Here is a 16,891-nt window from a genome sequence, read left to right on the forward strand (position 1 = left end):
TTATGCAACATGCAACACGCAACACACAAAACATAATATATTCAATCAATTGTCCATCTGGTTTGTACTTTATTGGCCAATCAAAAAGAATAGTGAAGCTCAGATGGAATAAGCATAGGTCCTGCATAAGGAACTACAATGTGAACTCAGCAGTGGCCAGGCCCTGGCAAGAGAAACAACATAACCTGGTGCAGATACGGTTCCAAATTCTGGTAGAAGACTCCAGAACTGATCCACATGAGAATGTACCAACGAGACTTGACCAGCGTGAATGTTTTTGGATAGTTGGACTTGGAACACTGGCACCCAAGGACTTAAATGTGTAGTTGAATTTTGTATGCTTTCTGTTAATCATATTTGATAATCATTGATAATCATGAACAGATAGGATCAATGACACTGTATGTGAATTAGATGTGTAGTACATAACAAGTGTAGATTTGATACCCTTGTTTAATTATGCTCCTCTGTCATGTACTGTTTTATTTGGCAGATAGGGAGTTAGTATGTTGACTTGGGAATTACCATACTATACACCATAAAGCAGTGTTATATGATACATAGCACGATATGACCAACGTTGAGGTTATTTTTATTCAATCTGGAGTCAGCCTTAGAGGGTCATAGTAGACCACATGTGGGGGGTAGTCAAACAAGTATGGGTCAGTATTGTTGTGTATAAATGTAATCTATAACTCCTTGCAGCCACAAGTGATATTCGCGTACTGTTGGGTACACCTGTACGAATAGCCACAGGCCTGCTAGGTTTAATTGGTAAGCGGGTGTTTACATAGGGAATTGGCAGTTCCTTTCTATTGTTAATCATTGTGAAGTGTGCTGGTTTGAGAAGGATGAAGAAACAAATGGGTTTAGCTGTTGTATGCATTAGGCATACGCAGCTGGTAACCATGATCAACATTCATCAAGTCCCGATCCTGCGCTTCCGTATCCATGGGAGGGTGGGACGCGAGGCGCCGTCACGCCAGCAGTCCTGCTGACGTGATGCCTCGCATGGTCTCCATAGCAATGATATAAACGCTCTGCCGCGATGCACGCCCACGCAGGTAGCATGGGCGGCGGTGAGCGAGTTACAGCTGTCCTTGGTAAGTGAAACGCTACAAGATATGGAGCTCTATCCTTAAATTGGAGATTAGATATCTAACGTAGATCAATTTCATTATTTAACTTTGCAGTTTAAGGAGCAATTTTGTTGACAAAGAACAGATTACCCAAGGTAACACAAAAAGAGGGGGGGAGCTTATGTTAGTGTAGGCGATAAGGATACTGATAGAAGCTTTATGTATATATTATTTTGACTTGCAGCGTGAAGGCTCATTAAATAAGCCCTGAAGATGGAGTAACCCTCCGAAATGCATTGGCTTTGAGCCACATTTTTGACTTAGGAGACTGTTCTGCCATGAAGCAGCCAATTTATATATTGGCCTAAAAACCTGGAATTAGGAGTTCCTTTAAGAAACTTGTTTCAGACTTGCATATATAATCCTTTTTGATGGAAAGACACTGCAGGGAATTATGAGATGAACGCATGGAATCACTGAAAAGGAATATTGTGAAAAGTAACGGCACAAATTATTAGCTTTTTTTTTTTTAGCATTGTGAGAGCATCAGGCATTACTGTGTGGTTAAACCTGGTTTTTTGGTTCTTTAAGTTTTTAATGGATCCTTGTGTCATGGACTCGTTTTTAGCCCGATAGCTCCTATGAATATCACTTAACTGATTTAAGAATTAAGAAGAGATAGAATCTGATAGATTGTGGTGCCCGCTTCTTCCATTTCTCTATGCCTTCCTCCAGTCCCCATTTGAGGAGTAGGGCAGACCACTCATTAAATCCCTCTATTCTACCATTCACCACCACAGTGAGCTTCTCCATTACCATCATATTTTGCACTTTTCATTCCCATACTACTTTCGTGGGGAGCGTTTCATTTTTCCAAATTTGGGCTATGGCCAATCTCTCCGCTCGTAGCATGGCTTCCCACATCTTCGGAAGTCTATGTTCTTCCATATCTTTTTGCAGCAGCTGTAGTGGATCTCGGTCCAACCTTATCCCCATTACCCCTTCCATCCAACTCAGCACCTCCTTCCAGAACACCTGTACCTTGGTGCCTCGACACCACATGTGGGCCAAGGTCCCCCTATCCCTGCAACGACTAGGGCACTGCAGAGATGCTCCCAGAAACATTTTGGACAGTTTCACTGGGTCCCTGTACCATCCCATTAGTAATTTAAAGTTGTGCTCTATTGTGGAGGTGAACAATCCTCCCTGAAAAACCACTCTATACATATGTGCCCACTCCTCCTCTCTTCATCCACAAACTCTATCCAATATCTCTGGAAGGTTTGCCTCCCCTGTAGTGTAACGCTCACCTTGCATCCACGGGGCGCCTCTCGACTGGTCTGGGATGCTTCTGGATACACTGCACCTTCTCCAGGGTTCGTTCTGCCAGGAATCAGTTCTAGAAGACAGGAGGTGGATTTTAGCGACTTCTCCTTCCCTCGAGAGACCCACCTCCCTGCGTTCCCCTTGGGACTTCGCTCACCTTGATTTTAGGAATGATGCGCTCTCTGTCCTGCTGTGCTGGGCAGGGGTGTGTCGTTGTTGGCTCGATCCGCCGAGTTACTTCACTGGCGATAGCCTGGAGACCAGACCGGCTGCAACTCCTTTTCAGGTAAGTCTTTTTAGAGTTTTTTTTGGAGTAGTGTCTGTATTGATGAATGCTCCAACAACCTTCTTCTCTTGTCTTGCAGGGGCTGATGGAGCAAGCCGAGGCTGATGACTGAGTTCGAGAAGGTGAGAATGCGCTAGATGCGGCGCTAAAGCATCCTTGCAAGTCGACTGACCTGTGCTGTTCTTTCCATGTCGTGGAGGATTCCTTGAAGTGGCGATGTATTGGGACCAAACGCAAAGGATGATGTTAGGAATGGGGAGGCCTTCCAGGAGAGCTGGGTAAGTAGCTTCTGATTCTTGCCTCTATTTCTCCTAGGGATGCAGCAGAACAACAATGGAGAATGTTCCGAAGGCTCCGCCTGGATGGAGGTGCTGGAGCTGAATAGGTAAGGCTGGCGGTGTTCTGTTAAGTCCCTCACCCAAGTAGGCCAGGATACAGAGCAGTACCCGGTGAACGTCACGCTGCAAGAGCACAATAAAGCGAAGCGCGTGCCATGGGTCGGGTGTGGTTTAAATACCCGGCAGGTATCCCAAGTGCCTTTGGGGCAGACCCCGCCCTGATGCTAGACTGCTGGTTGCAGTTCCCCTGATGACCCTTGTGGGGGCAGCCATGTTCACCCATTGTCTATTGGAAACTATACTTGCCAAGTGAGCCTAATGCCAAAGGCACCAGGACTGCGTCCAAGGCACCCGTAACGGGCTGAAGTGGGCCTTTCTGGCCTTGTTAAAGTACTGTGGCGGGGGCCACGGTGCCCGAGTCCCATGGTCTGGGGTTAAGGTCGTGACATGTAGTCAGGTTTTAGTCGTAGCCTTATATAGTTTGGACAATATACCCTTCCTTGTTACAGATTGTCGAAGAATTTTTCCACTGGTGTTACTCTTGCAGCCCCTTCCCCCCACCTTGGGTCGGTCAGGATACCCTTAATGCGAAGATATTCAAATATGGAAATTGCTTCCCATCCCAGTACATCCCGCACTCTATCCCACTCATGGAAGTACCCATTTTCAAAGAATTGTCCCACTCTCTCAAGCCCCGTGTCCGACCACCTCTGTGAATTTAAGAAATCCCTGGTGCCACAACTCGAACGGTGGACCCCATAATTGAAGACACAGGTGAGGGCCCCAGGTTTCTCTAGATTCCCGCCAGACTGACCCAAAAACTCCCAATGTATGGTGGGACCGGATATGTTCCGGTATTGACCGAATCTGGGACCAGAAGTAGTCCCTGACTTTCAAAAGGTGCGCTACAAGATCTTCTAAGTAAGTCCAATAAGTCCTCAGATCTTCCCTCATATGTTCCAGCATTCCCCTGATTTGTACCGCCTTATAGTACAGGCAGATGTCAGGAACCCAAATCCCCCTTTCTCTCTTGGAAGGGTAAAGGTGCCATTTTCACCCTTGGGGTCTTGTTTCCCCATATTAATCTACGGCGCTCTCCTGTAACTTCTAAGAAAAACTCTCTGGGAGCTGGCTCGGGAGGAAGGCAAACAAATATAGGCTGTCCGGTCATTTGGTCGACAGAAAATTGGTCGACAGACAAATGGTTGACGCAATTTGGTCGAAAGACAAATGGTCGATTTTTATATATATTTTTCAGGTTTTCGTTTAGGAAAAAAACGGGTTTTTAAGCAAAAAAAGGGGGTTGGGGGACACCCCCCCCCCCAAAAAAAAAATAATGTGAAAATACAAAAAAAAAAAATTCGACCATTTGTGTTTCGACCAAATTGCGTCGACCATTTGTCCTATCGACCTTTTTTTTCGACCAAATGACCGGTAACCCAAATATAGTAGTCTGGGGAGGACATTCATTTTTATCGAAGTCATCCTTCCATACCAGGTCAGTATGAAGGGGAGCCACCTCTTTAGGTCAGCCGTGAGTTGAGCATAAAAGAGATTGTAGTTAGCCGCTACCATTTCTCCTAGATTTCTTGTCACCCATACGGCCAAGTATTTGATGCTGGACTGGTTAACCGCCATGCCCTGGTAGCTAATTTACATACCTAGGAGGGGACTGCCAGCCAATAGTGGCAGGATAGCAGACTTCCCACGTAAATTTTGAGTCCTGAGAGGCAGCCATACACCTCAATCGGTCCATTAGCATCGGGAGGGAAACCTGAACGCTCGTAAGGTAAGCCAGTATATCATCAGCAAACAGCAAAATTGTTCATTCTAGTACAACCCCCACGATACCTCTGATCCTTTCATTCATGCAAATGGCAATCGCCAACGGCTCCATGGTGAGGGAGTACAGGAGCAGGGACAGGGGACATCCCTGCCTGGTCCCTCTCGTGAGTTTGAATTACTCCCTAAATCCCCCATTTATCCGCACCCTTGCCCTGGGCCTCTTATATAACTGTCACCCATTTCTGGAAATGTCATCCCAGCCCCATCCTCTACAGAACCTTCATCATGAAAGGCCACTCAACCATATCAAAGGCCTTTTCTGAGTCTTTGTCACTAAACACGTGTCCAGCCCTCCGCTTGCGCCCCATGAATCAGGTTGATAGTCTTCCTGATGTCTGATCCTTGCCTTCTCCTGATAAATCCCACCTGGTCCTCATGCACTAGGAGTGGCATGCCCCCCTCCAGTCTTGCTCCCAGGACTTTCACTAGTATCTTCGCGTCACCATTGATAAGGGAAATAGGCCTATAGGAGGAACACCTGGTGGGGTCCTTCCCTTCCTTGGGAGTCCAACAATAATTGCTGTCATCATTTTATGGGGGTGGGATCCACCCGCCAAGTACGCATTGAATACCCTCACTAAACACAGGCCTAACAGGGAATTATATAATTTTATCATAAACCCACCTTCCCCTGGGGCGGTACCTGATTTCATTCCCGCAATGGCCCGTGTGACTTCCTCTATGGTGATGGGATTCTCCAGAGTTTCTAGCATCTCTTTTGGGAGCCCTGGGATTGATGGCCTTTTAAGGAAATCATCAATTTGGGACTCATCCCCCATCCAATCCGACAAATAGAGGGTTCTGTAGTATTCTACAAATAAATTCACTGCATATACTCTCGACATTGTGTAGGCCCCTCTTATTCTCCATCCTAATAGCCCCAATGGTCCTCCTCTTTTTCTCCTCCCTCAATTTTCATGCCAGGATCCTATCTGCTCTATATGCATCTCTCGTGGTATTTCTGTTTTAGAAACAGGAGATTTTTTCCCGGATCCTGCGTCAGTATAGCTTTCAATTGCGTCTTGTATCGTCTGAGCTCTTTCGCTTTGGCGGATGAGATATTGCCTGTGGGTATGTACCACCCGGTTGTATCCCTTCTATCTTCCAACAGAGTTTATCCTCCTTCTCCTCCCTTTCCCTCTTCTTCTTGGATCCTATTCTCATCAGGGTGCCTAGTATAATTGCCTTAAAACCATCCCAGACCAATTGGATCCCCACCTCCCCAGTTTCATTGAACAGTAAGTACTCCTTGATTTCCCTAAGCAGATCCTGTTGCACCACTTTATCCTTTAGCAGGAGGTGGTTACATTTCAAATTCCCCCTGGTCCTCATCCGACCGCCCATCCCAACCTGAATTACTACGATATCATGGTCTGACAACAGAATCGATGTTACTAGGGATTGTAATACCTGTTTTTTTTGGGTCGCATCCACCAAGATCAGGTCGATGTGCAAGAAGGAGTCATGTACCACAGAGTAGAAATTGAAAGGCATGTATCCTTCTGGCACCGGGTGAACGGAGTCACATAGGCCTAGTATCTCATTCACCACTTTAAATCGCTCTGATTCACTTGGGTTAACCCTGCTCATTTGTTCCCCCCATCCTCTTGCGATCCCCTCAGTGGGTCCAACACCATATTAAAATCCCCACCCACCACCAATTGACCTTCCACAAATTGAATCAGCTTATCTCTGACCTTCTCCCAGAATTCACTTTGCTGCACATTCAGTGCATATATTGGACCAATCGTGAGCTTAACCCCCTATATTTGACCCTTTGCAAACATATACCTACCGTTGGGGTCGGTCAGAACTGCCTCCATCGAAAAGCTCATCCGGGATGAGACCAGAACCTCAACCCTGTGCCTCTTTTTTAAAAATTTGTTTTTTTACATCGAAAGACAATCACCTTCCCCACCTCCTGGGATCACAGCCTGTCGCCCCCCCCCCCCCCTTCTTCCAATGTGTTTCCTGTAGGCACATCCAATTGAGATTGTATCTTTTGCAATCACGTAAAACCATAGATCTTTTGGAAGGCGAATTGAGGCCCCAGACATTTAGGGAGCCCATCCTCATGTCACCCTGACCAGACATCTCCCTTCTCCCAAGGGGACACTCTACTTCCTCTCCTCCATGACAAGTCCGCATTTGGGACCCTCTTAACCGGGTCCCAACCCCACACCATTGATTTAGAACATTCATATCTTGAACATAAATCACCCTCCCCCCTCTCTGCGCCCTCCCCTGGCATCCAACCCCGCCCAGAGCCATCTCCCCTGACGAGATTGAATCACCAGTGGTCCTCCCCCTTCTTGGACAGGCTCAACCAAGCACTCCAATTCGAGCCCCACCTTGTTTCCTCCAGTAACTATATGCACATCACCCATAAATCCCCCCCACCCTCATTTTAATCTTCAAAACTCAATGCTATAATCTCTGACCAGTCTCACGGCTCAGGGGGGACCCATCTGAGGCGATCCAAGCTTCCTAAAGTGTCTGGAGCCTGGGAATTTACTTCGATTCGGACCCTTTATTAGCCATGGTCTGTCGTCTTGGCCCTTTCCATCATCAGTCATTTTTTCCCCCCCGTCTCCCAGTAACTCCTCCGTGACCCTCCTTATATCTTCCTCGGTCACCAATTTGTAACTGTATCCCTCAACTTCAAAGTATATAGAAAAGGGCAACCCCCAGCGATACCTCACTCCCTTCTTGCTGAGCCTCTTCGTGAGGGGGGCCCGCAGTCGCCTCTTCGCCAGTGTAAGTGCTGATAAGTCCCGGTAGATTGCCACCTTTGCATTTCCCAGGGGCACAGAGCTCAGCCCCCTTGCCTTCTCTATAATTTTTTGTCTATCGGGATAGTTGTGTAAGCGCGCGTGCAAGCACGAACGCTGGCCCCTCCCGGTTTGCTCCCGCTCTATGGACCCTCTCCAGTTTGGGTTCATCCATGTTCTTATCGCTGAACAGGGTCTTCACCACCTCGGGGATGCTTCTCCGAAGGTCTTCTTGCATTTCACCTTCCTTCTCTGGGATGCCAAAGAATCGCAGATTATTTCTCCTCTCCCAATTTTCGAAGTCATCCATCTTTAAGGCTACCTCGCCTTCCCTTCTCTCCAACTCCGCCAGCGTCATATCCATCTGTGTTTCCAATGTTTACAATGAGGTCTGGTTGTGCTACATCCACTTTGCTGCAAATGGCGGCCCTCATTGCTCTATCTCTCTTCCAGAAGGGAGGCGATGTCTCTTAGTGGACATGATGTCGCTCCCCGTCTACGACATGATGGGATTGGATATTTCACTGCCCAACTCTGGTTTCTGCTATTTAAAGCGTCCTAGTTTTGCCCTCCAGTCCATGGGCGGGGTGGGGCACTGCTTTATGTGGTTGGGTCGTGTCTCAGTCCCGCTCGCCCGCTCTTTGTCTCACTCGTTGGTAAGGTCCTGTTCACCCTCCCCTGGGGGTCCACACTCTTGCTGGCTTTCGCCGCTGTTTTCACCCCCCCGCCCCACCAGTCCGAGTCCCTTAGAAGATTCCAACTGATGAGGTCGTGCAGCAGGGCCACCTTCTTTCTTCCCCTCTTCCAGACGTGAAGGCTCTTATCTGTTTCTGCACTCCCCTCCTGGGGGCACCGATTGGGTCGTCTCTTCACTAAGGTGGGCACACACTCCAGATGGGATCCCTAGGGGCCCTCACCTTTCCGGATTCACTTGATGTCGCTGGGGTCCCACAGGAAGAGGCATGGGGGAGGGGGCGGACTCTGCTCCAGCCCCTCCCCTTCGTGACGTCCTGTCTCTTGTCCTGCACCGAACGGATGGCGCCTTCTCCTGATTAGGGTGGTGAGGGGATACTCTACAGGGCGGGCACATGCCCTAGGCATGGATCCGGGGGCCCACAACTTCGCAGGGTCTCCCCGAGTGTTGCAGTTCCTATGTGTCTGGAGCCATGACAATCTTCTTTACATGTCCTCACTGTTGACAATGCAGATCCAAATTCTGGGTAAATTGAGTGATGGAGACATTACTTGTCTGGGGCGGACAACTTTCTATAAGCAAAGGACGTTTTGAGAGTTTTGGAAGCTTCACAATATCTACTTGCAATAGAACAGCCAACCCCTGTTGCTTTAAGCATACCAACATCAGGGCACAAACTTGCTGTTTGTATGGGGACTGCTCCAGTGCTTTACGTAAGAAAATTCATGGTCCAATTCCAACATTTGCAACAATCGAACAGAAGCATTTTCTTGCTTTTCTCAGTATACTAATCTTGTGTCCTGAGAGCAAACACTATTGTACAGGCAGCCCCTGTATTAGTGGAATTGCATAATTGTGTCTCTTTTCAGTGTGCATGTATGTTTGTAGAAGGGCCAACAGAAGGTATTGTTGGAGAAATAAAAGAATTCTGATCAAACTCCAACATTTGTATCTTACATTTGTTGCTTACATACAACAGGACAAATACAAAAATGGAAGATAAGGTACAAATATTATTGAAATGAATTCCTAAATTAAATTCAGTGCCCACTTTTTTAAACACAGAAAGTAATAATACAAGACAAGCACTTAAAGCACAATGTCATTCTGTCCAACACTTTTGAATGGAGGAAATCCAGAAACTAAGGGCATGCATTTGAACCTATACTCTTTCAGCTAACGGCCTCTCATCGCCTTTACATAAATTGGTAATGAACTTTCAGAGTTGGCACCAGACTTACTTGGCATAGACACTGATTGAAAGCTTCCAACGTAGTTTGGTCCCAATTCATAAATCGTGGCAATGCTAGGTGCAGGCATCACCTCTTCCAGGAAATGGGTGGGCCCCAGTCGCCACACGAGGGAAGAGAGCTGTCGTTGCGCAGGTGGTGTGCCGATGTAGGAATACACTGTGCTGACTACTGGTGGATTGTTGGAGCCAGATCCACCAGGGCTGCTGTGAACATAGTGAAGCTGTAAATGAAGACAGCATAGTGTAAGAGTTTCTGATATATGCCGAACCATACTTGATATCTTCTACTCATCGAAAAGAGAGCTAGCCCTTAACATAAGGCCCTTTTATATTGTTGTGCCCAAGTTGCAATAAGTATAGACGTATTAGGGCTAAGCATCTTTAACCACATCAATTAGATTGTAATAACACACACTCAAAACATTTGAAGGTGACTATGCTGCTGTATGTAGCAACATGCTTCCTACTGACTATCCCTCATGAGCATGAGTGCAATTTCTTCCGCTCTAAATTAGGTGCCAATGCCATACAGAAGCTGCCAATACCATCTATCACTCCTTCAACAGCTTGTTATGGTGAAATTAATCCCAGACCTGATGCTTCAAATATTTAATGTCTACGGACCCAGTTTGAGTTGTTGAACTTTGTATGCCGCTCAAACCCTTTTGCATTGCAAGTTGTATTGAGGTCATCTTAATGAGAATACTAACTCATGCTGGTAACAGTGTCATGATTGGTCTGATCCCCACAGAACTAAATTGACCATCTACATGATCTCCTCCTGATCCCAAAGTGGGGAGCAGCGGACCAAAAACACAGGTAGGAAAATTAGCAAAATGGAGGGGGAGAGGAGGAGGGTCAGGGATTTCGCACAACCTGTATTAGGCGGAGGTACAGTAATTCCTGAAAATATAAAAGGTTGATGGAAATTGGTCAAGGTAGCATACAACTTCGAAATTATTGAAATTAACACAATTCATGACAAAATTAAGATCTTTCACAGAAGAGCAATAATAAGAGCTCCACACAATTACATCACATTCATTAAAGACACCAGCTATGTTCACGTACATGGCTTTCTAGCTGAGCAAAATGTGTTGAATGAAAGATCTATCCCCTTTTCATATGCCTCATGCCCCACATTCTCAATCACATAGGAGCCAAGCAATCTGTGCAGACTGGTAGAGTTGGGATGAATACTTTGGCTGGGTTTGTGGGGGCAATTCAGTAATTTCCGAAGAAATTCCCGACTCAACGTTGTTTAAAGTCCCACTAGCAAATCTGGAGCTACTTGGATCAAGGAAAGCTTGAACATCCTTAATCCACTGGTGAACAAAGGGTTTGATGGCATTAGGAGGGGGCGAAGAGGACCTACGAGAGGGAACTGCCAGCTGACAACATCCACAAACAGGAAAACGTTGGGCAAGTCAATGAACGCACAAGGGTAGCTAAGCAATGTTGCTGCCTTTTTCATGTAGGAGATGAGCTGTGAGTTTCTGTAAAGACTGAAGTTAAGCCTGCTGACTGACAAGTGCCTAAAAATGGAACAAGCAGACGAGGCAGCATCCAGCCAAGGCAAATAACATTTATAGACTACGACGCAAGTGGAATTCATATTGGCATTCAATGCCCCTCTGTCTATCAGCTAGGGGGCCTTGCATATAATGAAGTGGTGCAGGTGAAATTGCCCAAATAAAATAAGGCTTACCCTTTAAGCCTTATATGGGCTGGCCCCAAGCATGTTGTGGTGTATTGCCTTCTAGGCCCTGTGCCCCCTTAGATAAGCCAGCTGCCATATTCCTATTTTTTAGTCCTCAAGTACCAAATAGCTCAGCAAATTCAACAGCAAACTATTTCTTGCTTGAGGTAAATATTTGTATTTATTTGAAGAACAGTGATGTCCATTTCGAACAGAAATGGCTTACAATACATAAGGATGAGAAAAAGTGGTGAGCCAGTTTATGATCGTGTACAACATTAGAACATATACCAAAGGCAAAACAAACAAAATCTTTATAAGAAAATAGGTGACGTACAGAGGTAACTTTCACCTAAGGGGGCAAGTTCTTCTAACTAAATAAGTGTACGAATTACATATATGAAATTACACTGTTAAGTGTCACTGGAGGCGTGGTAGGGACGATGAAGGGGAGGGAAGGTGCAGCTCCTTCTTGAACATGTAAATTAACTTTAAGCCAACCTTTGAAGAGATCCACAGTTGGGCTGGCTTTGATGGTTATGGGCAGTGGGATCTAGTGGAGGAGGGTGAGCAGGGAGAAAGAATGGAAGCAAAAGGAGGCCCAATGAGGATTTAGGACAGTGAGGTTAAGGGCATAGGGGGATCAGAGGGCACGAGATTGATTGCATCTCACTTTACTCACTGACTGGGAATGAGGAACAAGACCATTTATGGCTTTCTAGACTAGGAGAAGGAACTTGAAAAGAGAGCAGTTGTGCATGGAGAGCCAACCAGAATGCTGTCGAAAAGTAGAAGTGGAGGAGGATCTGAGTAGGTTGTAGAGAGTGAGGTTAGCAATGCAGAGACCTTTGTCTAGAAGGAGGGAGGAGTATAGAGGAAGCCTAAGGAGCAGGCTTGAGTATTAGTCCAGTTTTCGGAGCAGAAGAGTAGAGATTGCAGTTTGTGTAGATTGGTTAGTATGAAAATGACACCTTTTCTGAATGTTGAGCAGTGATAGTGGTGAATTGTTGGAGTCGTAGGTCACTATCAAAGAGGATCCGAAGATTGCAATTCTTGGTTGAGGGAGCATGAAGGTCAGATGGGAGAGGGGAGGGGAAAGAAGGGATGGCATTGAAAGTTGCGAGAAAGGTGGCTTCCATTTAAAAAAAGTTCATCAGGAGATCGCAGAGACCATCCAGAGACTAACTGTACTGATACAGTCCGTAATCTGTTCGAGATTGCTGGGGTGAAGGAGGTAAAGGAGATAAATATTTGATTGTCATCAGCAAAAAGGTGATAGTTAAAGTCAAAGGATGAGATAAGTTTTCCTAGGGCAGAGTTATAGAGAGTGAAGAGCAGAGGTCCAATGACTGGTACTTGGGGTCCTGGAGAGTGATGAGGAGGAGAGGAGTGGTCGACAGTTTCAAAAGCGGCAGAAAGATCCAAAAGGTTGAATATAGAAGGGAGTTTGGAGTGGTGAGCATTAGAGAACAAGTTGGAGATATTCAGGAGTGTAGTCTCAGTGGAGTGCTTATGATGGAAGCCAAATTGAAATTATCCTCAAGGTACTCTGGGATCCGGTCGAAGATCATCCAATCGAGTACTTTTGAATAATGGGGAAGGAGAGTAACTGCGCGATAGTGTGCTAGATGTCTTAGTTAGCTGAGGGTTTCTTTGATAGGGGTAAGACAGTTGCAAGGTTGGAGGAGGCAGGGAAGAGTCCAGCAGGGGAGAGAGGTTAAAGAGTTCAGAGACACCAGGGAAAGTGTTTGAGACCAAGTTTTTGACCATTTGGGGAGTAATTGGGTCAACAGGAGTGCAAGATGGGTTGGCAATTCAAAGTATGGGCACCAATTCAATAGGAGAGGTTAGGGAGAAGTAGTCCAACGCAGAAGAGGTAGGGGGACAGGTGGTGGAAAGAAGGGGGGTTACAGAGGGAGAGAGGAGGGCTGTGAGTGACAAATTTTTAGAACAAAAGTAGTGAGCAGAGTCATTAGCAGAAAGGGAGGAGGTGATGTTATTGGCTTGGGTGGTGAGCAAAGATTAGAGGGTAGATTAAAGTTTGCAGGGGTGATTGCAAAAGCAGGAGAGTAGATTTGTGAAGTAGGAGGAGTTGCATAGTCCAGTGCAGAGGTTAGGGCAGCAAGGGAATTTCTGTAGGCTAAGAGAATAAAAGATGTCTGTAATTTGCAACAGCATTTTAGTTCACGGCGCAAATTTGTTTTTAGGGTCTGAACTGCATAGTTGATCAAAGGCTGAGGACAGGAAGGTGGGAATGTGTGGGCAGGATAGTGTTGGTCAAATGGGTTCATAAGTGTATAGTGAAAGTCAGAGAAAGCATAGCCAATGGAAGAGGCATGAATAGGGGAGAGGTCCTCACATCAACAAGCTAAAGGGCAAGATCCCTGCCTGAATTTCCTCTTAGTCATTGAAGAGGGGAGGTGTCTCTAAGATGAGGCATAGAAGGTGGAGGGACTGAGATGTTAAAGTGAACAATCAAGTGATCAGAGGAAGAGGGGTCAATTGAGAGGTCGCAACAGAGTGAATTAGAGAGAGAGTGTTAAGAGAGTTCCCAACAGAGTGGGTAAGCTGGTCATGGAGGGAATAGCTAAAGTCCCCCAGCATGACAATGGGAATGTCAGTAGGAAATGACTCAAGAAGAAGGGTCCAATCAGTGAAGGAGTGAAGAGGACCAGGTGGTCAATGGAGAGCCAGAACAGTGAGAGGAGTAGGAGGGGGAGTTGAATAATAGCAGATTCAAAAAAGGAAGAGCTAATGTCAGGGGGGGAAGAGAGGCAGTGGTTAGGGCCTTTACTGGTTAGAAACCCCACAAGCCACCCTTTGCGACAGGTCTGTGACAGTGGGAGAAGGTAGCAGTTGCAGTGTGGACAGCTGCTGGTGTAGCAGCGCCACTTGGTTTCTATCATAGCAAGAAATGAAATTTGAGGGTGATAAGAGTTGAAGTAGTCTGTGATGCAAGAAGACTTGTTGCAGAGGGTTTGTGCATTCCAAAGGCCAAGTGAAAGAGTGATAGCAGGTTGGGTAGAGGAGCAGGTGTTGTGCGGCAGTGTCAGATCACAACCACCTAGGTTGCGCCCCCGCTTACCTGGCAGCTTCTCAGGAAACACATTAGGAAGTAAACGTGTTAACAACCCTGCGGGCATCCGTTTCCACAAAAGACTGTTTCGGAGGCATTGGGGTTTGCCATGGCGACGCTGGCCCCTATCGCGGCTTCAGTCACGTGTTCCTTTTGTTTTCCGCTCACGTGACTCCCGCGTTGCTTCCACGCCAATTTAGGGCCACCCCTTTCACTATTCGGCGCTTCTGATTGTTTCCTCAGACTGCAACAGTGGCGTTCTTGTGACATGTTCTATGCTTTATCGACCCTTGCCTGTTATACGGATTTGCCTTTGCTTGGTCCACGGTTATTTTTGCTACGACCCGGATACTCCATTTGGCTCAGATTACGTCTTCTGAACACATCGAATTTGTTTCACGTTTGATTTTGACCCGAACTGCCTACGGACTCACCTGCTTCACGGACATTGGTTTTGGATGCCTTATTACACAGCCCTGCAGAAGAAGATCATCAATCCGAGGCGTACTCGTGCTGTCGGGAATAGGGTTATTCTGTGCTGGACTTGAGACGGCCTGCAGCACGTATGGGACTTTAGGCGTCCTCGTTTCGGCGGTGTAGGGAGTGTTCTTGTACTTCTTGGATTTCTTGGATTTGTTTATGTCATCAACACTACGTCTTTCCAGTTCTGCCAGTTTACAACCCGAGACTCTGTTTAAGGACATACAAGTAAGAAAACCTTTTTTTTCTTATTCTATTCAATTCCATATAGTCCTTGTCTCACATAGATCTTATATTGTTTCTAGAGGCTGGTTTTCCAATCCCACTGCCGTCTATTTCATGCCTGATGTGTTATGCACACTTTGCTTCATAGACAGGTGGGTTACCATTTGTCATTTCATGATACTTGAACTGTCAATTGCTATCGATGTTAATCTGGTGTTTTCCGTGCAGCCATCGGGGTTCCAGCATGTCCTGTTCATTTTTCAATCAACTTTCAGTCTGTTCTTTTGCACACCTGAGTATTACATTGGTGGGAAGAACTAGTTTACTGCACTACGGGTTCAAAAGCTCCTTCGTGGTTACAAGGCGCTTGGCTCAGACAAGGATCTTGATTCTGACAGGCGGGTGAGGTTGGAGATCCTGTGAGTAATTCCCCTTATGTCGTGACTCGTCATTGACAAAATCCTAACAGCAGCAAAATGACTAAGGAAGTTAGAATAAAAAACCTAAAACCATTATCTTCCCTAAAGTTTCCCTGTAAACATAAAAATAACAAATAGGTGGATGCTGAGAGAGACAAGTTGCATCGAAGGAATAACTCAGGCTGGACATATGCAATCAACAAAAGAGAGGGAGATTATTTAAGAACAGGTTCAGCAATAACTGAATTCCATATCAATAGCAGCAATGATGGCAATCGTGAATGGAAGGGGATTTAGTGTCTAACGTAAGCTGAAAGAAAACAGCTTGAAAGAAATTATCAGGGTAGATGAATAGTGTGATAACTGATATGTAGTGGCACAAAATAAAGATATGCACCAAACAGCTAGAACCTTGTTAACATACAGGGAGCCAGTGTAAGGCAAAATAGAATGCGCTTAAGCATGTATTGCTCTTCTGAAAGCAACTGCTGCCATACCACACTGGCCACTGCCAAGCAACAAATGTGACCGCTGGGAATGGTCTATCTTCAGACATGCCCCAGATACCCCAAGGCACCTGCAAGGTCAATGGTCATGACTGTTCAGCGGGCCACCATTGGTTGCTGTTGGTGGATAACAGATTAAACTAATCATCTTTAGCAAATTGCACTAAAAATATACGTGCATGCCAAATATTGTATTATGAGTTCGACTAAATTGCTGAAACCATTGGATAGTTTGGTATTAAGAAAAATATCTACCCTACTTCAAAGTCAAAAAGAGAAATAGAAGAAACATGTAAGCAATCAAGTTACTGCGACCACAGAAAGGATTGCAAAATATACATTATAAATATGTAGCTTTAAAGAAGATAATTTGGAACTAGAATACATTAACATTTGGCAATGTTATAAGAAGCATTTTTAATGATTGCTGTGATTGTTTTCAGTAAAAAAATAAATACATCATGAAACTTCGTTTGATTTCTAATGTGGCCTTGGACAGGAGGTCTGCATTTTGGATTGTCAACCTTAGAAAGCTGGCATGCTGTGAGCCATGATTGACCAAACTGCGAATGGAGGGATGATGGATCTGAACCCCGTTATGACGCTACTACTCCTATATATGCATTTTACCCAATACATTCTGTCAAATTGATGACCTGTATGGAAAAATGTTTTTAAAAAAAGAAAGCGCAAGAAAACCTACTCGTGTCACTGCGAGGTGTTGCATCTACCAAATTGCTACACGGATCAGTTTATTGAAGCGCCACCCCCCTTGCCCACCTAAATGTATTTATATGGCATGACATGGCCTCAGCTGCCAATAAGGGGCAGTGCCACGGACGACACTATTTAGGGAACCCCATGAGTAAAAAGCTAGATAGCCTCGAACTGATAA

General features: G+C 45.7%; 1 protein-coding gene across 5 annotated transcripts in view; it reads right to left on the reverse strand.

The window, feature by feature from the left end:
- Positions 1 to 16,891, reverse strand: part of WDFY3 (WD repeat and FYVE domain containing 3) — a 2,538,776-nt gene that overhangs the window by 1,567,236 nt on the left and 954,649 nt on the right. For all 5 annotated transcript variants that reach the window (XM_069630405.1, XM_069630406.1, XM_069630403.1 and 2 more), the window contains one exon: positions 9,581 to 9,812. In XM_069630405.1, the coding sequence (XP_069486506.1) occupies positions 9,581 to 9,812 (232 nt within the window). The remainder of the gene's footprint in view (positions 1 to 9,580; positions 9,813 to 16,891) is intronic.

Source organism: Ambystoma mexicanum, chromosome 6q (genome assembly GCF_040938575.1).
Source record: "Ambystoma mexicanum isolate Mex_15411 chromosome 6q, UKY_AmexF1_1, whole genome shotgun sequence".
NCBI classification, from domain to species: Eukaryota; Metazoa; Chordata; class Amphibia; order Caudata; family Ambystomatidae; genus Ambystoma; species Ambystoma mexicanum.